The following is a 25940-nucleotide window of genomic DNA, read 5'->3' on the forward strand; positions in this document are numbered from 1 at the left end:
AACAGACGCATTTCCCCAAAAACAAGCGAGCTATTTTATCAGCCAGCCGCTCCCATCAAAAGCCTCTCCCACCCTTTAGTCTGTTTGATTCTGTCCCTCAACGCCACCACACTCTAGCATTTTATCTCATCTAAATACGCCAAATCCCTTTTCAAACAAGGCCTTTAGTCTGCGAGGAATGGAGACATTTAGTTAAAAATACACATGCACTGTTTATATTTCACTACCTAACCACGTTTTTTAAAACTGATCCGTGGCATTTATCTTTCCATTTGCTGAAAAATGGCGTTTGCTCAGTAGGGCTGCAAAAAAATTAAAAAAAAACTGCAGAAACTGAAGTAAAAACAACACAGCGGAAATCATATTGATTCCACTTTATGATTCAGCAAATATCAACTAAGTGAATCACTGATTTTTCTTCATGCACGCTGCACGTAATATCACCTGAAGGTAAAATCGTTACACTGCCACAATTTCTTACTTCAACATGATGGACCGCAGTTAAATATTTAACCAAAGTGTTGTCATTTATTTTTGCGATTGCTGCGTTTTGGAGTTGTCTTGTCGACTTTAGTGAAGTGTATCCGCACTTTGGAACATTTAACTTTAAGACGTCATGTTCAGTCAGTCTCGTTAACAACTCTGTCAGTGACTTAGTGTTTGGATGTCAGCTGTTTATTTTCTTGGCAGATACCTGAAAGTAGGTAAGGAGACAGGGCGACCGTGAATGAAAGGGTATTTTACGGATTTCTGATCATCAGTCTGATCCTAAATGAAACCGACTCTTACTCATACACATCTTCCAAAATGACCTTGATTTGTTTGAAGCTACTAAAACCGCTTTATGCTTTCACATGACTGATTTTAACTGCAGTTTTTCTAAAAGCACAGCCTTCCTCCATTCAGTCTTACCATCCCTGCTTCTTTTGGCCGTCTCTTCCCTTTTTTTCCTCCAACTTCTGACTGTAGAGCTCTTCATGCTTCGCTTGATGCTTGTTTTTTTTTTTTTTTTTTTTTTTTTTGGTATTTCCAGTTCCTGCTTTAAAAGCCTGTCAGCCACTTACGGCATGTTCTCCAGCTTCTTTGTCTCTGTTAGGTTCGCTCTGCTCTTATATGCGTCTCTTCCCTACAGTCCTTTAATTAGGAGAAAGAATCTAACCGCTCGCATCTCCAGCTGTCATCTGGTTCGACTGTGTGTCTGACCTGCTGTTTCCTCCCACCCTCTGGCCAGTTGGAGCAGATGTGTGCGACTGCTCCATTTTCTCCGTCTGTAGATGGCGCCTCTAGCTACAGCTCTGCCCTCGTGTCAACCCCCTACTACCACTACTGCTACCTCCCGCCACGCACACACAAACTTATATTTCAAGCTCTACAAATCCACTCTGCCTGATCCTCCACACAGATCCACGAAAAACCTATTTCGGTCCCCCTCGGTAACCTCAGTGCCTTTGGCCCTGCTAGACTGTGGATCACAGAGGACATGAAGGTGTAGCTGAGCCTAAGGAGCGAATAAAGGAGGCTCAGAGCCGTGGCTCAATCATGACCTGAAGACATCTGCTAACACCCGAACAACTGTGTGACAAATAATTTACCAACAAATTTAATCGTCGATTAGCTGGTGACATCTTGGCGTACGATGTTCATGCTGCCTCTAAGTGCTCCGGCATGACGGCATCGCTGCTTACTGGAGTGAAATGTGTCACTAAGCGATGTAAGTGGCTGTCCGATGTAATTATACAAAAGCATGGACCGCTTTGTTACAGTCTGAGGACTGTGAGTGGAAGGTCACTGCAGCAAGGGATGACTGGAGAATCACTGGATGAATCATAAACCAGGGATACCACCAGTGTATTGTAGGCTCTTCCAGGCCTAAGGTGGCTGCTCACTGGTCCTTGGATTTAGGAAAGATGATGAAAAACCTATGAAAAATATTCATTACGTGTTTCTTAAACTGCAGTTTAACTGGAAAGTTGACCACAAACTTCTCAGCCAACAACTTTAGCCAGGCGTGGAATCGACAAATAGTTGCCAAAGAACACCTCGTGCTTGATAAGTTATCAAAGGAACCACAGGACTATAATACTGCCATGAGTCTGCCATTGGCCTGTGCTGGTTTCCAAACAAAAAGGCAAATCAAATAAATGTTTGGCAAACCTGCTTGTCTCTTTACCCGTTTTCTCCGTGTGCCTGCTATTTAAGGTGTGCATGAGAAAGTACTGTGTGTATGTTGAGTTTGGTTCAACAACTTTTCAACACAACATAATTAAGTTGGGGGTGGCAGCTTGCTGTAATGCACCAATTTACAACAACTCATGCATGCCTAAAACAACCTCCAGCTAAATTCACAATCCAAATCAGCTATTTTAGACAAAAAGTATAGAATTTTCCATGCATTTAAATGCCTGCTGTGGAAATAATTGTGCTATCTGCAATCCATTATTATACCAACTTGATCAGCAAGGCTGCAAGTGAAGTTGCTAATGATCCTTAGCAGTGAAAACAATGCTGTGTCAATCCAAAAAACCTATGAAAAATAATCATTATATGAATCCGGAGCTCCTTCTTTCGGCTCATTGTTCAGCTTTCTCCTCATACTGTTCCCATTGTGCTGTCACAAACCTCTAAAAATCCAATGTGCCCTACGTGCTCAACAGCAAACCGTTAGAGTTAACAACTGTAACTGTTTTCAAGCATTTAGGAGCCACATATTCCCCTCGGGAGTTGGCAGAGACGGAAAATAGAGAGAATATTGAACTTGCATTCACCAGGTGGCCGCAAACAAAACCACAAATGAACGACGACGTTGCTGGGCGTGTAAATAAGCAACTGTTTGCTACCTTGAAAGGTCAGTCGATGTTATTTGGTTTCAGATTTTGTTTCTGCCAAATTCCAAACCGCCAAAAAAAATCTGCCGTTGCATGTTTCAAGCAAGAGATTTTATAAATGTGACACAGTTAGTGTTATAAAGCAAAGCACAGTTCATCTGGTTCAGACCAAGAAAAGACTAAGGAGGCAAATAAATGTTGCCGCTGGTTCTAGTCGATTCCAAACAAACCAACAAGAGTAAACAAAGAACAATAAGGACTGACAGGTAACTTATTCACTGGAAAGGCTTGGTGACTTTCAGACTGAATTATCAGCGCTACATGCACCTCTGGGTCGAAAAACCTGCTGACTGAGAGCAAATAAAGCAGCATTTTATTTACTACCTACAAACGAATGACAAGGAAACTAATTTTGAGCATGTAACAGGTCAGAAAAACATGATCAAGGCTGTAAAAAAGGCTGTTTTATAAATTAACATTTGAAAGATTAAAGCATTGAATTTTCAGGTCCAGAGAGAAAAGCATGTTGTTGTCAGTGTGGGCCCATTTAGGGATTTGTGCGGTTTGCTGCAGTTTTGAGGATGAAAGTCCTTTTTTTTTTTCGTTTTCATTACTGAGGCCATCAAATGGGATTATTTTCTGAAGCAAAGGTTTTAGCCAAACAAATAATCTAAAGTCTCCTAATTCCCTGGTTAACTAAGGTTGGCCTGGCTTTGAAGTCTGTCAGACACCACAGATTTAGACATTTGTCTTTGTACACGGCACAATGTTTAGCAGCTTATTGGGGAAATAAAATCCTTGATTGTGTGGGTTCATGGACACAGTTTTTCTAGAGCGGATAGGACGGTGAAATAGCTTTTAAAGGAGTTGAGTTCAAATTCAATCTTTGCAAACATTTAGCCTGTTGGAGTGTCCTTACGCAATACTCAGACACAATAGTTGCTCTTCACAGTGTAAAAACTTTAAAAGCTTTTAATTGTATTTTTTTTTTTGGAACAATTTATTGTTATTCCACAGATTGTTCCAGTTTTCCTAAATTACTAGATAATTACAGATAACTAATAAAATAAGAGAAAAAAGTTTTAATTTGCATGTAAACCATAAAAACACATGCCAAGGCTTTAAATAATGTAAAATATCAATTTTATTTAGCAAATGCTCATGTGTTCTTTCACTGTATTTGAATTAATAAAAATATTGTTATTTTACAGATATTTTAAGTTTTTGAAGAAAAACTCAGTATACTAAGAATTTAAAAATATTTTAAAAACAACAAAAAGCTGAATGAAAAAAATGTAACTTGCTAGTTTACAGTGTGACCGTGGAATATAAAGTGCCACTATTTTATTGTATTTAAAGCAGCTAAAAATATCTGAGATATATCTTTTAACTGTTATTTTACAGATAATGTCTGATAAAATCATGGAAAATGCATTAATTGTCATGAAGACTGTCGAAAAACAGGACAAAACTGCAATTCATTCCTTTACAATGTGTGACCATAAAGTTAGACTTCTAAAAGCTGTATTTAAATCAACTAAAAATATAATTATTTTACAGAAAGTTTCTGTTATTGTCATCATGTTTTCACATTACTTGCATGTTTATTTCACCATTTATTTTATATATTTATTTTTGTCACTCTTGCTGCCAGATTTTCTGCTCTTTTATTAACAGTGTAACCAATACTAACTCCTACACGAGTGGCAAAGGCTTCACTGATGCACATCATTTGTGGTTTCATTAAATGTGTATCGTCACTGCAGTCCATTTTGTTAAATTACCATGCATCATGTTGGTGCATCTGTCAGAACATCATGTGTGCAAAACGTCACCTAGTGCATCAGTGTATGGTAAAATTATTTTTCAAGAAAACTGCCATCACTGATGAACTCTAAATTTAACCTGAACACTTGTGGTGGGAACACATCCCCACAGAGAGCTACAGAGCAGAGGTCGACTGCTCATGTCGTGTCTGCAAAGGAAAAAGAAAATATATCAAAGAGAAACATCACTTTGAGGGGAAGATGTGGCTCTCAGAAATACTGTCACAGCCCTTCATCATCTCCTCTCTCTTCACAACCAATTTCACCCTCACATCCCTCTTCCTTTCTCAGTGGTAGTGACAAACAGAGTTTCAAGTGCAGTTTTCAACTGTGCCTGGAGAGAAAAACGGGGCCAAGCAGAGCCGCAATTTAGTTTTTTAAAGTGAATCCTTACTGATGCAAACTTCAGTTCAGTGCACAATTATTTAGTCTCTGTACAGAGTTAATGCAGTGAGAATTTAGTGGGAAAATCAAACACGGCAATAGTTGCACAAATACTACACATGAACACAGGGCTGATTTAGCATTTTTCTCCGTTTTTAATTATGTTGGTCAGGAAAAATAAGCAACCAGGTGATTTAATCTCTGGGGAACTGAATAGAGAATCTGTGATACTTTATAAAATAAACTGGTAATCATCCATCAGTCCATCCATCCATTATCTATCCACCGCTTAATGCTCATTAGGGTCGAAAGAGGGCTGGAGTCTTTTCCAGCTGACTTAGGGTGAAGGCAAGAGACACTCTGGACAGTTCATCAGTCTATCACAGGGCTACGTATACAGACAAACATTCCCACTCGCATTCACACCTATGGACAATTTAGAACCTGAGCATGTTTTTGGACTGTGGGAGAAAGCCAGAGTAGCTGGAGAAAACCCGCACATGCACGGCGGAACATGTAAACTCCATGCAGAAAGATCCCAGGAAGGCCAGGACACGAACCAGGGATCTTCTAGCTGCAAGGCGAAAGTGCTAACCACCAATCCACTGTGCAGCCATTAAACTGGTAATCAGTTAAATGTAAATTTATTTGCTGCTAAAATAATCTTCAGCTGCAGCACTACAATCCAGGTTTAAGCAGTAGGTAGTGATACAACCACACAATCTTTCACACACACACACACACACCTACATATCGTCTCTGATCCCTTATGAAGCATCTGCTCCATAGACATTGTAAGAAATCCCAAGCACACGCAAATGTCAACTGCCCACTTTTGATCTCCCACTGCCTATTCTGCAGCTGTCTCGGATCCTTTAAACTCATTTGTAAAGACGACAGAATGTAGGTGTTTTTCTTTTTGTTTTTTTGTTTTTGAAGGGGTGGAGAGTCATTTATGCGGCGAGAGTTTGCCTCGTTTTAATTGCTGAAGCTGCTGCTTTGCAAAAAGTCTGCACCTCCGAGTGTGTGTGTGTGTGTGTGTGTGTGTGTGTGTGTGTGTGTGTGTGTGTGTGTGTGTGTGTGTGTGTGTGTGTGTGTGTGTGTGTGTGTGTGTGTTTATTAGATGGTCCGACTCTGTGAACCCTGCACCTTCCTGCGCACACACAAGCGCAGACACACATTAACTCACTGTTCGGTGATGAGATCGAACCGAGGGCATGATGAATAAATAATGGTTTAAACTCTGGGGGGTTCACTCGACTAATTAACGGGGAAAAAAGTATCTTCACGAGAGGCAATAATACAAGAGTGCAGGAGCAGGCCAAGTAGTAAATCAAGGATTACTAGACAGGCTTCATACACGCTGTTGCACGCACACTTGAAATACACAAACACACACATATGTAAACATCCTAATTTGTGATTCAGTGTGCTGTGAAGGGAAAGACAAAAGATGGGAGGAGAGGTGTTGGCCTCTATTGACTGAAACCCTGCGGGCTAATGAGAACTTCAAGACACACACACATGAACACACCCATACACACACCCCATTACTGTCATATCCCTGCATTGGAGTGTGAAGGCGTTGCGTTAACATCTCACCACTTCGGCTGAGGTTACCATGATGGAATATCTAGAGAGAAACTGTCAGCGTCCTCGCTGTTCTTTGAGCTGTGTGGTCACACGACAACACACTCACTGTCACGGAGGTCATTAGAATGGTGTAACTATGAAGAATAACTGGTGTAGCTTGCCCAGCTGTCCTGCTAACATCTTCCAAGCAGCTTCACCAGATCATACGGTCACCAAAAATGAGCAGACAGCAGGGACATGTTGGAAAAGGGAGTGGCAACATCGACTGACTGAGAGGCTTTTATTTTGGAATGCTGACATCTCCTTGGAAACAGAAACGTGAAATATATATGAATGATAGCAGGACCCCGAGTAGAGAATGTAAATCCAAATCTGCTTCAAGAGCAACAACAAAAAAAAGTTCTTGCAATGAAAAAAACAAAATGCAAATATGAATCAGCGCAGCAGCAGAAGAGGCAACAATAGAAATCAAATGAACCTAAACTGACTGGCTACAAATGACTTAAAAACTCCCAAAGGGCACACGGGACGCCACGGCTGAGTTTGTGAAGAAGCTTGTCATGGATGAGGCAGCAGCAACAGCTTGAGTCCTAGAGGAGCCACATAGCTCCACAGCCTTTGAACATACAGGAGGCAAGGCAAGAGGCAGACAGCAGCGCTACGTGACTCTCATGACAACAGCCGCAATCGCACGGATACACAAAAAGCACTGTCACGCACATCCAGAGAGTCCCCGAGTGCTGCAAGTTACCAAGACTAAATACCACGAGCATCCGAGCAAATCCGCCGAGTTAAAAGTGTGCCCTAAAAACAAAGTGGAGAGGGGGAAAGGAGGTGGAAGAGAGACAGGGAAATAAAAGGGATCAGGACACACATTAACGGAGAGAGGGGACCACTCCATGCGCCCACCTGAGGGTTTCCCGGCATTCTCCATCCGCGCTCCTTTCAGCCCCTCTAGCCCTCACTCCGAGTCACTCCATCCCTCCTCCACCCATCTCCTCACTCATCCCCTGCCGATGCCACCACACCGGGACACTGGCTTAGTCGGAATATTGTGTACAACCAAAAAAAAAAGAAAATCAAAGAGAGGGAAGCGGGGAGGGAACAAAAGGATTTTGAAAGCAGTGGGAGCGAGAGGAGGAGTATGGGAAAGAAAAGCCACACACACACACACACACACACACACACACACACACACACACACACACACACACACACAGGGAGTGAGAGAGAAACTCTGAGAGAGAGAAGTAAGGCTGCCAGTTCTGAACATTGTCTCTTTTCTCTCTGCCTGCTTGTGTGTTCCTGGCTGTCTGTCTCACTCGCTGCTCTCTCTTTCCTCTTTCTCTCTTCCTCATTATGTCCATCCGAGCGGTCATGCCAAGCTCGCGGGGCAGCGAGGACAAAAACATGGCTCGCTCTGGCCCTAAAACACCTTACAGACTGGCCACCTCCGACTGGCTGCTGACTGCAGACCTGTGCTCGCTGGCTGTTGCGCTGGAGGCCGTGGATTGAGCAGAAGTATGTGTGTCTATGACCGTCCTGTCAGCCGGCCAGAGCCCCAGATTACAGTCGCTCCACTGGCACGTCCCGCTTCATCCTCCTCTCCCGTCACCCCGGCAACACCTCCGCTCCCTGCCTGCTTCCCCCATCCTCCCCCCTTTCACCTCCATCTGCCTCCACTCTTCCCTCGCCACCTCCTTGCTTTGATTCCCCTCTGCGTAACCTAAGAAAAAAAAAGCGTCTTTATATTTAATTTCATCCATCTCCGAAATCTGTACCAGCAGGGCCGACTCCACCCAGCGAATCGAAAATGTCAATCTGTGCGTCTTCCTCTGCTCTAATAAAAAGAGCCCCATCAAAGTGGTGTATATACACACTTATGTCCCCCAGGGAGCTTCCTCGCTCAGATACAGATATCCAGTCGTAGGTTGGGGAGGTGAGAGGAGCGGGTAATTAACACCAGTGGGCCCGAGCTTAGGTTCATGTTAAGCAAATCAAGCTGACCAACAACCAAGGCGAAGTCTTTGCAGCCTGCTCCTTGGAGAAATCTTTTAATGAACACGTTAGATTCAGTCCGGATCTGCACCTGAGCGGATCTCACAAAAATAAGGAAAAGGTCAAGCCCACCATCGAAGTGAAGACCTCCTATAGCTAGCATCCCAGGGAATAATCTGCACAGTGAGAAGGAATCTGCTGCAAGAGGGTGAATTTTCTTAATTTTCTATATTCATTTTTGTCATTGTGTTTTTTTTAGGTCATTGTGCTCCATGATGTGAGTGGAATAAACAGAAAAACATTACAGATTTCCTAGATTTCATCGATTTCTATTCTTTAGGAACATTTGAAATGCAGTAAATGTGTGCAAAATCGAAGAAAATAGTTGATTTTCAATGCAATGGTGTGTTTTTCAGTGATGTTCAAAACACTAAATATAAGCTGTATTTGCTAATTATGGAGTTAGTTGAAACTAATTGGAGAATCATGCATAAATAATGAAATGAAATGAGATAACTGATGCCAGTGTGAGCTCGCTGATTATATAAAGATGAGTTCTCGACTAAATACACAAAATTATGTTATGTTACATTACAAAGATCTTATAAAAATGTATGCATGCTAGAGGCATGATAAATGTGCTGATTGCGGTTTACTCCATCATAGAACACTTTTAGAGCTTCTTTTTTCTCAACAGCTCACATTTTTCTTTGCGATTTAAACAGGCTACCATTGTCAGTCGGTGGAATAACAAATAATCTGCTGGACAAATGATGGTTTCAGATGTTTATGACCTCCAGCGGAGGCACCAAAGAGGCTCCACTCACTTAAAAAAAACTGTCACTGTGCGAGTGTATGGGGTTGTGAGACAAACGCCCACCCGCAACTTCCTGAGGAGCAGAGGGTGACACCCACAGATATCTTACCCTGTGCAGAGCTTCACCTGCTGAGTGGTGCAAGGTTAACAATGGCCACATAGAGCTCGACAACTGCCGAACAAGCAGCTTTGCTCCCCGCAGAGTCCATGCACAAAGACACATGCACACATATTTAATTATTTACCGCGTATCAGCTGTGCACATGCATGCGTTGCGTGGGACGTGAGTGTCGGTGTTCACACCGTCTATTTTTGTGCCTATGTGGGTAAGTGACAGAGGGAAGAAGCGTGTTGTTAAGCAGTGAGCTAATGCCTCACAAGGACAAGTAAACAACGTGCAACAAAAACAGCGTATCCCCTTCCTTTGAAAAACAACCCTCTACTCACCGAGCAATTTAGCACCTACAAATACATACAGATGAGATATTAATGGCTTACTGTGTCCTCTTTGACCTTTTAATTATTCTGATTTGTGTACAGAACAAGCGTGCCGTAATTGCATTAGCATCTCCGCAGGTTTACTTAATGCTCCAGGAGAGAGGGGATTTGTGATTCGGGAAGCAGATAGGATCACACTCCCTACTTTTGGCGTACACTCAATGATCCATGTTGAGTGTGTGTGGCTGCGTCTGTGTCTGTGCAGGCCTGTGTGGTTGCACTAAATCATTTGAGATTTATTAGCTCAGTTACCACTAGTCAAACCGTTTGACGTGCAATTATGCTCTATCAGCAAATAAATGATTTGGCCATTACAGACCATAATTGGTTATGGAACACAGGGCACAATATATTGTCCGTCTCCTTCCTGCTGCTTAACATCCTGTCCCGCTTTTTCCTGCCTGTATTACTGGAGATCTCCACTTGCCCCCTGTTTGCCCCTTCTTCCTATTCCCCACTTCCTCTTCTCCTTCCTCCCAGCATTTCCCCGGAGAGCACCATGGCTCCTTCTTTCCCCTTTATCTTTCGAGCGAGGCATCTGGGAAACAGGCTCCGTCTCCACCTCTCTCCATCACATTCAATCATCCTGATGTTTATTCAGTTCTCCACCCTTTCCACCATCTCTCCACCTCCCACTCTCCTACACCCCTGTCCCACCTCTCCTTCACAAAAGCATCGCTTATCACAGACTTGCATCTTCCCATTTCTATCCGCCTCTCTCTCCAATTCTTTTCCCTTGCACCACCATCTTGCTTCTACTTGACACCTTTTCCTCTAACATTTCCTCTCTGCCTCACAGTGTTTTCATCCTAGACGGTGCCGCATCATTTGTAATGTATGAGCGGATGGGTGAAACTTGTGCACCCTCCCTGCCGAAGCTCCATCTCCACCATACATGGTGCAGGGAAGCTTGACAGTAGCAACCCTGTGTACAGGTGCATCCATCTACACAGAATAAACACAGAAAAAGTAGACATGGCTTAGTGGATACAGCAATGCAATACGATGCTGTGACAAGATGCAGAGCTAAGAAAAACAGTCCAAGTAGGAGAAGAGAAAAATTAAACCAGACAGCCAATTATAAAGGCTCACTGGCAAGGTACAAAAAAACAACTGTAAATAGACAAGAATCAGATTTTCATCTATTTTGAAGGTCTTTGAACTACTCAACTCAGATGTGACCAAATCCAAGCTTAAAATCATATTTCATGAAAATCCATTTATTTTATGTCTTATTTGAAAATGAGTGCAAAATGCACCATTTATATCAACAAGATTCTGTCAAAACAACAAAATTCTGTGCTCTCTGGTGCAACTGTGAAGCCTTTAGTGGCTCAGCTGAGACCAGCAATTGCCTGACAAAAATTCAGGGACTTTTTGTCGTGTTGGATTGAACCGCAGGCTGTGCTTAGACTAATTAAAGGAAACAAATTAAAAATGTAGAATCATGTCCTTTTCTTCCAGTCTTGGTAACACCTGGGGGCATTTGGAAAATTGTTTTAGAAATTGATTTGAAATTTTCATAAAACTACAATCATAGAAATTAAACAGTTTTCTTCATTTTTATGCTTTATGGGAATAACTTTGTTATGCTGCACTAACATACATTTTTAAGTTCTCTGTACTTCCATCCATGGTTGTGCTGTTTCCATAGAGGTGCAGGGCTTCATATTGTGGTGAAAAATGAGTCAAAAGTGAATAAAAATTGTGACAGGGGCAGAAAATTCATAAAAAACTATTTGGGGTTCAGAGTGTTAAGGGCTAGAACAGCAGTACTGGTATCATTAAATCAATGGTAGACAGATTTACTGTACATTGTTTCATTGTATATATTGCAACATTATAACTTTACATGCATATGCACACATTTATTTTCTTCCTTGTGTCTCCTAATTGTACACAAACTGGAACCACCTCGTTTAGCTTGGTTCATGCACATCTATGGCGTGTGTTATCAAATTTTTGACAAAATACAGTGTGACAGGACGTGAAATCCAGATTGGGTGGTACAGAGTGAAAGCAGCGTCAGTCGGCAGGTTGATGGAGGCAAAAATGAGACATATCAGGAGTGGATGAGGGGGATTGGTGTGTAGCTGTGGGCAAAGTAGGAGGAGATCAACCTGCTGTATAGAATTGCTCCCACACTGCAGCTAATTAATGCTATCTTCCACTGGAGCATCTTGAGATGAGACAGCAAGGGAGTGAGACTGTAATGACAGCACAGCAAAAACAAGTGCGACCTTTTGGACTAGATCTTATTTTGACACGGCACGTAAACAATCTGTCCCGCGCAGGGATAGATAGAGTTAGTGGAAGAGGGATGAAGCTGGTATCTCTTGTGTGAGTGGGTGGCTGAAGAAGAAGCACCTGTCTCATTATACGTCAGCTTGGCCACACAGGACATCTCTGCCCCGCCGGGCCGAGCCACGACGTAGATAAGAGGAAGTTCAGGAAAGAAGGGAAAGGAAAAAACCTTGAGCCGATAAGAAGTGGTCTTAGAAAACGCAGACACTGACAAAATGGAAGAGGGGCCCAGACAGAAGTGCAAGGGGAAAGAGAGTTAAGAGCAGAAAGGGAGGATGGATGGATTTGCTGAGTAAATGGCTGCAAGCTAATCATGACGCTAACAGTAATGGATAGGCAGGGCTGTCCAGATTGCCTCATTTAAGGACACTTGAGTATCGTTTAGGTAATCTCTCTGACGCATTCACAATGGATGTGAGTCACTGAGACAGAGCGGTCTGCGCTGAGACAAATGACGACTTTTTCCTTCTGTCTTATGTGAAATTGCAAACAAACTTCTACCTCTGCGCTTCGCTTTCCTCTCCAATAGTAGTCAAAACGCCTGCCCCGAGGTTGTGCACCCAGGTAATTGAAGATGTGAGAGGTGTAGAAATACTGCAGCTCCATCCATCTCTGACACGGAGTGAAGGCAGCACACGAAATCAGAAGAAACCCAAAATGTGTTTCCCTGAGTTTTGCCTTCGTTTGATCCTCAGCTGGAGGCTCGAACATCAGCAACCCCGAACAACCTTTGCTGGGATTTTCACACATCTACTTAAATATATGCACACACAAAACACCATTAGTATTGCCTTGGGAGTGGGCCTTTACTCTCTGCTACACTTTTAAGCCACTGACTCCTGTATGTCAGCACTTACCTCCATATTTTCCATGCCCCCTTTTAATATTTTTCCCTCATCTGTTTTCTATCTCTTCTCATCCCTGGCAGCATCTAGGTTTTGTATCTACCCTTCTTCCCTTAATACCTCTCAGAGGATCTCTCGGAGGTATTGTTGACTGTACTCCAGCCCACATCGCAGTAATCCAATGTTATTGGGCCACCATAACTCAGTTTTATGTGATCAGGAACCCCACAGCTCTAGCTGCTGCACCTCGTGACAAATGACCCAAGTCAGACGGCGCATCAATGAGTCAGCCGAACTGAGTGATGGCAGTGATGAAACCAGCGTTTGAACCCCTTTTGTATTCCTGCTTTTTTTTTTTCCAGGCGGGATGTTGAATGTGTGTCAGGCAGCGTTCGTCACTGTGTGGGTGAGTTTCTCCTTCACTGGAAGAGTCGGTGCTGCAAGAGCAACATTAACATTAGATGTGATCAGTCTAGGAGGAATCCAAAACAGACAGCAGAGCCATGTTGGGATGTTGGCTTTTTCAAACGCTACAATGTAAGACCATGAGAGAATCCCAGTGCCGCCTGTTTAATGTGCTCTCTCAGAGGGAAACTCTTGTCAACTTTTCCTCTCATTTATCTCTGGGCTTCTGCAACAGCAAAGAAAACGAAGAGAGACATTTAAAGGTTGCTTGTCGTAGCTGGATGTTGTATTAAATCAAGTAAGAAGGCCAAGAAAGCAGCAGCCGTTGGATTTCATAAAACACAATGTGCTAATACCAATCACAAAAAACAAAAGCACATTATTTGATCCTTGGATGCATCACTGATTCTGTGTGAAAAAAGTAAAGCAGTCTGAGATTCTTGCTGTTTGCTACAGTTTGTCATTTCAAAACGACGCTGTAGTGCTACAAGTCTTCAGGAGAGACAGTAAAGAGCTGTCAAACTGCTCTGCAGCACACAGAGCTAAAAGTTAACTAACTGGAACACAAAATAAGATCTGTTTCCCACATAGTGAGCTGTACTTTACATGCTTCAGGCTCAGCTGTGTGTTGTTTGAGTAACTTCCACCAAAAACAACCAAGTCTTCATCAACTAAACGCCCTCCGTCTCCACACAACCAAAAGTTCGTTTCGGTTTCCTCTTGCAAGAGGATTCACCATCAGGCAGAACAAAGGAGGTCGTCTTGCAATGCTGAAAAGTTCTGAAAATATCCCCTCAACAGAAAGCGGAAGAAAGGAGAGAAAATACAAATTAGCTGCTGATTATGCACCAGAGTCTTTCTAACTAAGTGCAAAGCAAACTGTTCAGCTAAAGTGTTTTTATAGCAAATGGTATTTTTAAAATGCAATTTGCTCCCAGAGTCTTGTATGATAATTTTTCATGCAACATTCAGCACTTCCTCAAAACCGTAACGTCGAGAAATTCCTGGATGTTATTTTTACGCCTAAAATAATGAGCCATAAATAGGCTGCATGAAAAATTGAACCGTCCACACCCCATACGTAAGAACTCAAATCTATTCCATTGTTACATAGCCTTCCAAATATAGACAGGGCTTTACATTAATCTTGTTGCTGCGCTACGTCAGCACTTCTGTGAAGCTGCCCTCTCAAGGTCTATCCATCAATCTTCCGTCCCTGATGACCACCCGGTTCTATGACGAGAACGAGGGCAGTTTTCATCCTTCAAAAACTCAGCAAAGGCTACAGGACAGGATGGTTTCCCACACAGAGCTGTCACTGTGTTATATGAGACAGCTTCTGTTTGCAGTTTACTGAGAGAATGTGATTATCCATGTCTGTCACAAATCCTGCACAAAATCCCCAAAAATGCATTAATTATGTAGATTTTATTGCACAAAGGGCTTAAAAACATTCAAATCGGAATCAATGGGGAAAAAAATGGAGCGCAGTGTCCTGTGACGTCCTAAGCAGCTTTTAATGACTGTTAGAAAGTGCACATGGGCCCCTGGCACAGTGGATGAATTAGCATTCAGCACTGGAGGACACCAAGAGTCAGTCAGGTCTGAAGGAGATCCAAAGGGAGTAGGCCGGGCCTTTCAACGGGAAGCTGGATGGGACTATGTGACATATCGATCGGATATTGGCTACTCAGTACTGCACTTGGGCGCTATCACCGTCACGGCTACACTCTGTCACTCCCTCTTTTCAGCTGTTAATTTGTGGTTCTCTGGATCTTAACTTTCTGCCCTACACTCTGGCAGCCATCACATTCAGGAGAGGACCACTACATCAAACTGCTGCTATGACGACAGGAATTTTAACTACACAAGAAGAGGAGGGGGGAGGGGGGAGCGTATTCGAAGAGCTCAAACCTACGCTGATGCTTTTGTGCATCATTGTGTGCGTTGTGTGTACCTTGCCTGACTCCAGCTTCTCCAAACTATACGTCTGCAATATGTCCTTGTGCTTTACCCTCCATCCACCTTTCTTGCTCTGTTATAATGTCACACTTAAACACATCCATCACTCCTTTAGCCTACACACTGATATTGATGTCCTGCATTATAGTATTAATATTTCCAGACTGGCAAATTACGAGCGCGTCTTATTTAAGAGGCTTTACGGCTTCGGCAGGCAGTTTGTTAACCACTCAACCTTATCGGTGCAAATCCAGACGTCCTTGGAAGAAAGAAAAACACGAGGTTCCGCCGACATTAAGACAACCAGACGAGAGTTTCATCACTCGGTTCGACTGTTATCAGGTGGTTTTACAGTGTAAAAGTGAAGTTTTTGTTCCGTCTCGGAGATGTTGACATGGATAATCTACGCGCGGAGAAAGAGACGATGTCGGTAATGAATCCTCTAATTGGCTATTTAATTGGCTGCAGTTAGAGACATCTGTATCAAACAGTAAGTTAAAATATCAGCAGTAATGAGCTGCCGTATCTGTTGGTACCTTCTGTAAAAATGTAGAATGCCATACGAATGAGGATCATGGTTCACAAGGGGGAGAATGAGATAATAAAGGGAGAAAATACCTAGAGGTGGTAAAACACACAAAACACAGAGGCGCATAAAACAAAACCAGCACTTGTGTGCTTTATATGAAAGCATTTCTCGTCCTGTTCTTTCTACGAGAGTGGAAATGTGTGCTTTATGGAGGGTACTGGAGGATTTATACTCTGCTCTCCATGCTCAGCAGGGCAGATCTGGGTCTTCAGGGGGCCCTTGATGAAATTTAATTTGCACTCTTCATTCCTGGCTCGGTGTCAATCAACACACCCACAACACTTTATACATCTGCAAAGCATGAGTCAGTTTCAGTGAAGCATATGTTGCTTATCAAGGCAAACACTGTGCTATGCTATAACCACAAAGTAGCTGTTTATTGTCTGATTTGGCCACTGTGAAATGAGAGGTGTTTGAAATGGATTTAATCTGGTACACACAATTTGTTATCTTAATCAACACAGAATGATCTATGATTAAATTAGCTGGAAAACATTCAGTTTTTTAATCATACTTCTTAATCAATGACTTAATGATTACTGTCAGCACGAGAACTATGATTATATTGTATTTAAAATGTTGCCGTCTATGAATACCTCTGTTAAATGTTGCGCAAGGATAAAGCCTGATCATTGCTGAAGAAGTACAATTAGTCAAAACACAAACAGAACACCAAGGTGTCCTCGAGCAACAAACTTAAATCGTGCAACAAGACGAACAAAAATAAAGCATACCCAAGGCCGAAACTAATGCAGAAATACGTGTTTTACCATTTGATTGCGTTGGATAATACATTTCACCCATTATTTTTACATTTTGCACATATAGACAAAATGAAACTATTTTTGAGGTTGATACAAAAGGTAAGACCTTTTTTTAGATTTAATAGAGAAAATTTGCTCAGTGGACTCTTTAAAATACAAACACGCCCAATAAGCAATCAAGATGGCAACTGCCAACATTTGTTTTTCCAAGTAGGTTGTTGCTAGAGGTACGGACCCGTACCCGTAGCCTGTGGCCTACGGATTCGACACTTTCCATTTGCCAATCAGATACGTGAGATCTGGTCACGTGACTCCCGGTAGACGCTAGCGGTACGGACCCGTAGCATCGGTACTACAGGTACGGACCCTGAACCTAACCCTAACACTAACACTAACCCTAACCCTAACCTTTGCTTACCTTTCAACAGTTTGCAGTGGTTAGCAGCTTCTTGACTCGCGAGACTCGCATACGGGTCCATATCTGTCTGGCAAATGGAAAGTGCCGTATCCGTAGCCCACAGGCTACGGGTACGGGTCCGTATCTGTAGACACTACCTTTCAAGTAATTGCGGTGTAGTTATGTGCTGATCGGTGTTGGTTTGTCTTTTAGCAACATTACTCAAAAACGAAGCAAGGGATTTACATGAAATTTTCAGGGAATGTCAGAAATGACACAAGGACCAATTGATTAGATTTTAGCAGTGGATCCGGGATTTCTGTATCACTGAAAATGGCACAGTGTCCTTGTAACGCTGACAACAAGGAAACACTACGTCAGCTGCCTGCTGACGATCACATGATTGCGATCCTACTACAAATCGACCGCTGCGAACCTATCAGGACTTAACCGTCGGAAATGATACAAGGAATGAGCAGCCTTGTCGGAGTACTGCACTCTGAGTACTTTTCTGGTTATTACTAAGACGCATTATATTGCAAAAATCAACATGTGTTAGCTTTCTGCTGGGCAAACTTTGCAAAGGTGATGATTTCTGAATCACCTTCCAGCTATTTCTGTGCTGCAGTTTGTTCTTATATATTGGTTGACAAACATACATACATCTGCAGTATGCTAATATCAGCTGATATTAATGAGGCTTCGCTTGACCTAGCAGCCAGTGGGAAATTAGCAGCTATGCTTTATGCAGCCACATGTTCTGAGGGCAGAAGCATCAACAGTATTAATAAAGAAGCTCTGGTGTGTGTCTGCGTGTCTGTGTGAACTGGGAGGTCAGGTCTGTCGATGCAGAAAGCCATGAGTGTGGGCGGAGAGTTTTTCTTCTGAGCTGGTGACTGGCTGCAAGTACGGTACAGCCATCTGGGAGAGAATCTGCACAGCCTCTCTGCAGAAAACTGCAGTTTGCAATTAAGTACGGACAAAAAGTTCCTGTTTCACAGTTCAGTGCTGCAGTTCAGACTGTTCAAACGAGCTAAATTCAAAAACCATCTTGCTGTCTCAACATGATTTAAACCATGTTGTCCTCATTGGCAAAACCCCTTCAGAGAAAAGATCCCCAATGTAGTTGCATTTTAAAAGGTCAGCCTTACATGTACGTCAGGAATCTGTATGAATGGATCAGTATCGTGTGTCAGATCAGTGCATTAATATTCAATGCCGTACTGTCTGTATTTGGCATAGACTCTCAATGTAGCTGTAAAACTGTAAGGAACAGTTTCTCAGCTCACTCAGTTCTATTTGCAAATGGATTTCCATACACAAACACTTAGCATGCGTCAAAGATCAAACTAGGGTTTTGTTTTTCTTCAGAGACTGTTTTAAGCACTCAGATATATTATTTCCCAAGGGAGTTTTCGAGCCGCTTTTCTCAGCTACAAAATAAGTTCATGTACATGTCAATGATCAGGATTTGAAGCTTTTTTTATCCTTCATTTTCATGACACTTCTAATTATTAAAAAAAAAAAAGACGACTGAATTTTGGCAACCTGTTTTTTCCTAAACAGCGAAGAATACCAAAGGAGACTCTCCTGTTAACAAGTGGGTATGAAATAAGTAATCCTGGTTTCTGTCAAGGGAGATGTGTGGATTTACAACTTTAAGCCTGACAGATCCAAAAGGAACTCCCAGCCTTTACCTAAAACCTTGCTTTGAGTCATAGCCTAGCCCTAGAATCCAGGTAATCATTTGCTCCCCTTAAGCCCAACCACCTATAGTCCGTAGTCAATGCAGTTTGAGAGAGGAGCTGCTGCTCGCAATGTGATATAAATGGCATTTGACTTGTAATACAGTCTTCCAAACGTACCCCATGTTACTCATTCCGAGAGAAACAACAGGATTACCTGTCATTCTTTCTGTTTGACAAACCAAAAGGGAAAGACTAAAGCAATCCTTTGAAAATGAACTCGACTGTACTCAGACAGGAATCATCTCGGATGTTAAGTCTGTTTGAAGCAGACTATGTGTGCAAGGAATAGTGACTCCCACATAAAATCCCACATAAAACCAAAATAAGGTTGCAAAAAGGTCACGTTTGTGTACCTCACTACCACCGTTGCGCTTTAACGTGAACAAATCTCTGGCAGTTTTCAAGGTTCATCATTCTTTGACCATCTAGGCCATCAGCGAGACAGATTTAATGGGCTCCAATCAATTGCTGCCATCTATCCTGGTTAATCCTCTTCTCAGTTGCCGAGATTCCACATCTGTCTCCATAAACCCACTGGTCTCCCCAGGACGCTGCCGAACCCTGATAGGCTCACGCACCTGACTGAATATCAAAAAGGAGATGTGATTCCCAAGTTGCTGCTTAGAAGCCATCGCCATGGAGCTGACATACAGGAGATTCATGCGTGTGATTAGGGCATCCTCAGGTATAAAAAAGTACTAAACAACAGTGTGCAGAGTGTGTTTGTGTTTTTTCACCTGGAACACCAAAGTAGGTATAATCAACTCCCAATTCTTCAGGTCCGATGAAAGGCTCAGCATTCACTTTGATTGTCTCTTCTACCTGACTAAACATCAGTGTCACTAGCAGAAGAAATTAGAGAGTCTGCAGAGGGTTAATAATGACTGGGAAAGGGGAAATGTAGGAAGGGGTAAAAGGCCAGACATTTAGCACGGCTGAACAGAGATGAAGCAGAAATCAAAAGGAAGATTTGTAAATGTGAAAGATTCTGGAAATAAAAATTGGATGAAGATGTGAACGTTGAGGGGAAAAGCTGAGGGAAATAGAGAGGCACTGCTGGGTCTGAGCGCGACCCCTGTCAGCTGGTGACAGTCTAGAAATAGAGTGGGGCACGTGCCCTTGTCACCCCACCATCACAATGATGACAGCCTGTGTAGTGAACCGCAGAATGACTACAAGTCAAGACTATTACAGTGGGAATCGGACAAATGAGAGCCTGCACTTACTAAACCCTTAAAAAGACCTGGATCCAAGAGTACAGCGCAAAAGAAAAACCAAGACATCATACACCCATCGCCTTACAGAATACTCGGTTCGGTCGTGTGATCTTATTATATGTGTGCACGTCTGCATCGACTCCTCAGCTTTCAGGGATGATGGCAGAGTGTGAATGTGTCAAAGGGACACAGGAGCAGACACCCATGGGAGGAACGCTCAATCCTGTCACACTGCCAGAGGGAGACCAGCAGGAAAGCACTCTGTCCTCGTCCTCTCAATCAGCCCCTCCCCTCCATCCTCCCAGCACTTTCCAGCTCTTGGCCTTTCACTTTTGTGCGTCTGAGTGGTGATAATGGCAGGCTGTCGGTCACGCGAAGTCTGACCCAGATTCGCTCTCTGAGAAGAATAGGGGGGGGGCGATGGGGATATCGCAGTCCGTCACCCGCGGGACCGAGCCTCCCCACTCAGAACTGCCCGCCTTTCAGTTGAAGTTGAGGGAGCAAAGCCAAGGGCAGAGTCCAGCCAGCATGTTCGGCCGATACACTGCAGGGAAAAGCACTGCCTGGAGTCCGGCGCAAACCAGCAGCAGCCAACTCATTAGGCCAGTAACCAGCGCAGGGGGTCGACTTCTTCATGGATAGCCTGACGAAATAAAGGCCACTGAGACTTAGTTAACTCACTTATTGGTGTGCGAACTTTGTAGCCCACAGTCAAATGTGATCCATGATCAAAAATGCCAAACATCAATGCCAATCAGAGAGAACCCCCCCCCCCCCCCCCCCCCCCCCGTGGCCCTGCCCACACCTTGTTGCATGGATACGGTTACCAAGGAAGGCAAGAAGGAGCAGCGATAGCGGCGCTGCGAGGACACAGTGGGGTAGAAGGATGGGTGGAGATGAGGATGAAGCACACAAAAAAAGAGTGGAGAGGAAAAATAAGACTAAAATCTATAACCACCATGGCAGGCTCTTAAAGCTGCGGTGCTGATGACACAAAATGGACGAACAGAAACCTGAAAAATGGAGACTATTTTTAGATTATCATCTCTAGTGGGTGAGATAATTGTAATATTTTGACAAAGGGTGGCACTAGAAGAAAGGTTTCACTGTTTGCTGATTAAAGAGGGGTTATTCAGTAAAATCAGGAAAATCAGTCTGCCATGAGCATAAAGTGTATACCAGATGCAGGTGCACTCAGGTTTGTGCTAAAAAAAAAAAAAACATTTATTAAATATATTCTTTAATTATAGGGAGAGTGGTGCAGGTTTCTTTAATATACACTGCCAGAAACAGCTGTGAAAGTGTTTTTTTTTTTTTTTTAACAAAAGCGCACTAAAGAGAGTTCAAACTTAGCATTTCTCACCTCTTATCACAGCATGAAATGGTTGTTAATATCTAATTGTTTTAGAGAGTTCAAGAAATGGTTGGACACAGACATCCAACAGAGGTCAATAAACCAATAGAAATAGATGTTCTGCCATAATATGATGCAGCTTTAGGCTCAACTGTGCTTGCTGGCATAATCACATTAGTTGACTAGCATGTTAAAGACCTGTGAGATGGGCATTTCCATGTCAGCTTTATGGACAGCTATCACATCTTGTGGATAGCAGTGAATCTGACCGGCAAAAACAGGTGGAAATATACATTTCCTTAGAATACATCTAATTTAAAATGCCCGTTCTCAAAGAATATTTCACTTTTTAAATATCTAATCAATGACTTTACTGCCTCAGAACACAGTGTGAGAAATATGAAGTAGATGAAAAGCCACTGGATCGGCAAATCAATCAGGGCTGCTCCTCTGGGGACAATGACTGTCTGTTCGGCCTGGGCAGTGAAAGATAACATGTAGCTATTGACAAACATTTGACTGATAGAAATGAGAAACTGTTGGACAGGATGCCTGCGAGTTTTACTCCTATGCAATTTCAGTTGCAAGCTCTTTTTAACAAGCACAGTGTGCTCCCTCCCCAGCTTATAAACAGCCAGTCATATTCCTTAACAATGGAGTGTGGCATGCAAACAGCCAATCATTGAACAGGTTGTTCAATGTTCAGGTGTGCGATACGACAGAAGCAGAATAAGAAAACAAATGCAGACAAAAATGAAATTGTGGGTTAAAAAGGACAGGCCAGCTCTCCAGTATGGCAGCTGATTGTTTTTTCTAACTTTGCTGTGTGGAAACTCTGCAGGAAAAATGTTCCAACCAAGGCTGAAAGTTCAACAAACTTTTCGTACGACCTCGACCACCTCCACCCTTTGGAGTATATGCCACCAGTCACGACCCACATCTCAAGAAACAACCCGCACGCTATGGAGAGGTACTCAGAAACAATACTGTTTGACAAAACATCCAAACTGTACAAGGACATAACCCCCCTACAGAACCATTGCTAAGAATATGCTACCACTCAGCCTGGTGGAAACCTCGAGCTTTAGAAAGCCTCTCAGAGAGGTTGACCCTCACTGGGTTTCCTGAACAGCAAGCACTTTCAAGGAGAGCACTTCCTGAACTTTGTTTGAAGTGAAGGAATCTGTAGAAAAAGAGGTGTATCAGTCTACGACTTTGCCATAAGTTTTAGAAATTCTAAAGTGGTTACATTCAGCCTTTTTTTCACTTTGTTAGTATTTAAAATAGCTTTTCATCCCATTAACATAATGACAATGAATGTAATTTTCTGCTATGTTGCCCAGCCCTAAACTGTGCACCTTGATAATTCGTTTAATATGGTTAAATTAAATTAAACCTTATTTCTACTAGTACTAAAACTAGTACTTATTTTATCAATATCCATCCAATATTTTGCAAAGATTTCGACTGACTGATCAAACGACCCTGACATATCCCCGATCACACTGCCAGCATGGCTGAAAAAAAAGTGTGAAAACTTTGTTTAAGTAGCAGCCCTAATATGCTTTCTCACCGCTCAGCAATGGCCCATTGACAGGGATCAACGTGTCATTTATAGTGAAGAAAACTAGCAAAGAGAGTGATGCAGGAAATGGGAGGGAGAAAGCAAGCAAGTGCTTCAGAAGCAGAAAAAGTGGGAGAAAATCAGATTTTCTGTAACAGAATCTGGTTCATCGGAAGACATCTAATCTAAAAAAAAAAAAAAAAAAAAGCATGTTCTGAATAAATATTCTGAATCAGCCTTGAATCAATATGTCAATATAATTCAGATTAGCAAATTGCCGATTTGATCTAAGAACATTCATGCATGTGGTAGAAAAATGAACCCAGACACACAAAGACTTGAAGCATCTAAATCTCATTCTAAAATGCAACTTCATTAAAAAGCATTGTCAAATACCACTTCAAGCTAACTTAGCTTGAAGTGGATAGAGGACCTTTGTTCCATCTGGAACAAAGGTCCTCTATCTCCGCAACAACAGCTGACATAATTGTGAGGATTCAATCCTTCTAAAAACTGAAGAAGACCCTCTTTGTTAAATTATGTTAAAAGTACCCTCATATTGTTTTGTCCATGGAGAATGGTACATAAAACTGTATGTAAGAGGAATTACCGACCACAGTAACCGTTATCCATGTAAAGCAGAATTGTTTAAAGCGCGTGCAAAGTGCTATTGCTCATTTCTTTTACAAACGGATGATATTACTTCTCAATTGGTCCTTTAAACTGAGCAATAATGGGGTTTTCTTTTGCGACGGATGACATGAGCTACTGTACCATTATTCAGTGCAGAGGTAGGTCTATCTTATTCTTTCTTTCTCACTCAGTTTGAATGCTCTCTGCCACAGAGGTTCAGCCATCCTCCCACCCTCCCTCTCTCTCTGCGTCCTTCATATGTCCTTGCGTGACAGTGAGACTGCAGTGTGCTTCACCGTTTCTATGCGAGGTATCTCTGGGATCCCAGTGGGTGGGAGAGGACTTCTGCCTGGCTCCCCATCTATCTGTCGCTTATCTCAATCATGCACACTCCTGCCATCCCTCCCACTGTCTCCCAATCTCTCTCTGTCTCTCTGTGCTGTCACAGAACGGCAAAATAGCACTCTTTCATTTGGCACTTCCCTGCTTCACTTTGTGTCTAAAACAAAAGACAGACGTTTCTCAGTATTGTCACCAAAATAATGACTGATGGGAGAATTGAAGCTTAATTCCTACAAAAAAAAAAAAAAAAAAAATCGCCACAAAAGCTCCGTCATCAACGCGACAAGCAGGCTGCTTAGGTTAAAACCTGTTTCCACTTCAACATCATCCTCTTCAGCTATGTTCATTTGCAAAAGAAATAAATAATTAAGCTTAAAAATATCTCAGGTTGCTGACACGAGCTGTCAAATGAGTGGGACCGAAAATTCTGCAACTTGAATCATCAGCGCTGATGATCACGATTAATAATTGTCATAATCATCATCGAGCAGCATAAGCAGAGCTGTCAAACACACACTAATGCATGCACACACACACTCGGATTTTCTCCATCGCGGCTCATAGCTGCAGAGAATTCCTCCTGATTGAGAGTGCTATAGTGCCAGAACTAATTAACAGCATTTGATTGTCTTGCCGCAGAGGTGGAAGTCATTACCATCATGTTTCTCCCTTGTACGCAGAATATAGTAGTTGGAAACTCTACCAGATGTTCGCAATGTGAATGCACTATGGGTGAGCTTAAATCATACATGTAAACCACCGTTCAAAAGCTTGGGGTCACTTGGAAATGTCCTTATTTTTGACAGAAAAGTAGCTTTTTTTTAAATGAGGATAATATTAAATTAAACAGAAATACAGTCTAAATATTGCTAATGTGGTAAATGACTATTCTAGCTGGAAAAGGCCGATTTTTAATGGAATATCTACATAGGACTACAGAGGAACATTTCCAGCAAACATCACTCCTGTGCTCTAATGCTACATTGTGTTAGCTAATGGTGTTGAAAGGCTCATTGATGATTAGAAAACCCTTGTGCAGTTATGTTAGCACGAGAGCAAAAGTGTGAGTTTTCATGGGAAACATGAAATCCCCTTGGTGACCCCAAATTTGTGAACAGCAGTATATATATATTCCATCATGACAGTCAGTGCTGATGCTAATCATAAGCAGACTGTACACGGAGAGGCTCGATTTTTCCTTCCTCCCTGCTTCTCATATTTTTATCATTTCGATAGCGTAACGAAGGAAGCCCAACAGTTGCCTCACGATCAGTTTTCTACCACTCTTCGCTTTAGTCAGTGGTTTTTCTACTCGCTTCAAAGTCTTTTGAACAGTCTGAATGGGATGAGCGGGCTAATTAGCCTCCCTGCCTGTATAATCCCGGCCTTTAGAAAGGAGGGAGGCAGACTTTAAAAAGGAAGGAAGGAAAACAGGAAGACGTGCATCCCTTTTTCCCCCCATTCCTTCTCCGATGATCAATCACAGCTCCGATTTTTTACAGTATCTCCCCTGTTCACCTCAGCTCAAGCCTGAAATTATTCTCGCGGACATCAAATGAGCTCCGTAGCTCACACAGAAAACAGCCAGTGAGGGCAGGAAAAAAAAGACCTCACCATATCTGCACACAAATACATAATAATGGCAGGGACACAGAGGGTTATGAATGCGGGAGCAAAGAGAATCCAAAAACTGTTTCACACTGCTGAGTGAAATGTTCTCTCAGGCTCCACTTGGCAGACAAAGTAGGCCTAAATGATTTATGAGAGACAACAAAGCTTGCCAGTTGTTTGTTTTAGATAAATGCTACACAAAGCAAAAACTAACAAACCTGATGATGGCAAACAAAGGAAGATGAAGGTTTTGGCCCCGAAAGA

At 42.5% G+C, this 25940-nt stretch overlaps 1 protein-coding gene across 12 annotated transcripts in view; it reads right to left on the reverse strand.

Annotated features, from left to right (window-relative positions):
• The window catches only part of srcin1a (SRC kinase signaling inhibitor 1a), a 113480-nt gene that overhangs the window by 66213 nt on the left and 21327 nt on the right, over positions 1 to 25940 (reverse strand). The window contains exon 1 of one of the 12 annotated variants that reach the window (XM_051941592.1): positions 7538 to 7675. The exons of 10 other annotated variants lie outside the window; for them this stretch is intronic. In XM_051941592.1, coding sequence (XP_051797552.1) covers positions 7538 to 7562 — 25 coding nt within the window. In that variant the 5' untranslated portion in view covers positions 7563 to 7675. Of the gene's footprint in view, positions 1 to 7537; positions 7676 to 25940 lie in introns of those variants that run through there. One more of the 12 variants, XM_051941589.1, reaches the window with a different exon arrangement.

Source organism: Acanthochromis polyacanthus, chromosome 21 (assembly GCF_021347895.1).
Source record: "Acanthochromis polyacanthus isolate Apoly-LR-REF ecotype Palm Island chromosome 21, KAUST_Apoly_ChrSc, whole genome shotgun sequence".
Taxonomy (NCBI): Eukaryota; Metazoa; Chordata; class Actinopteri; family Pomacentridae; genus Acanthochromis; species Acanthochromis polyacanthus.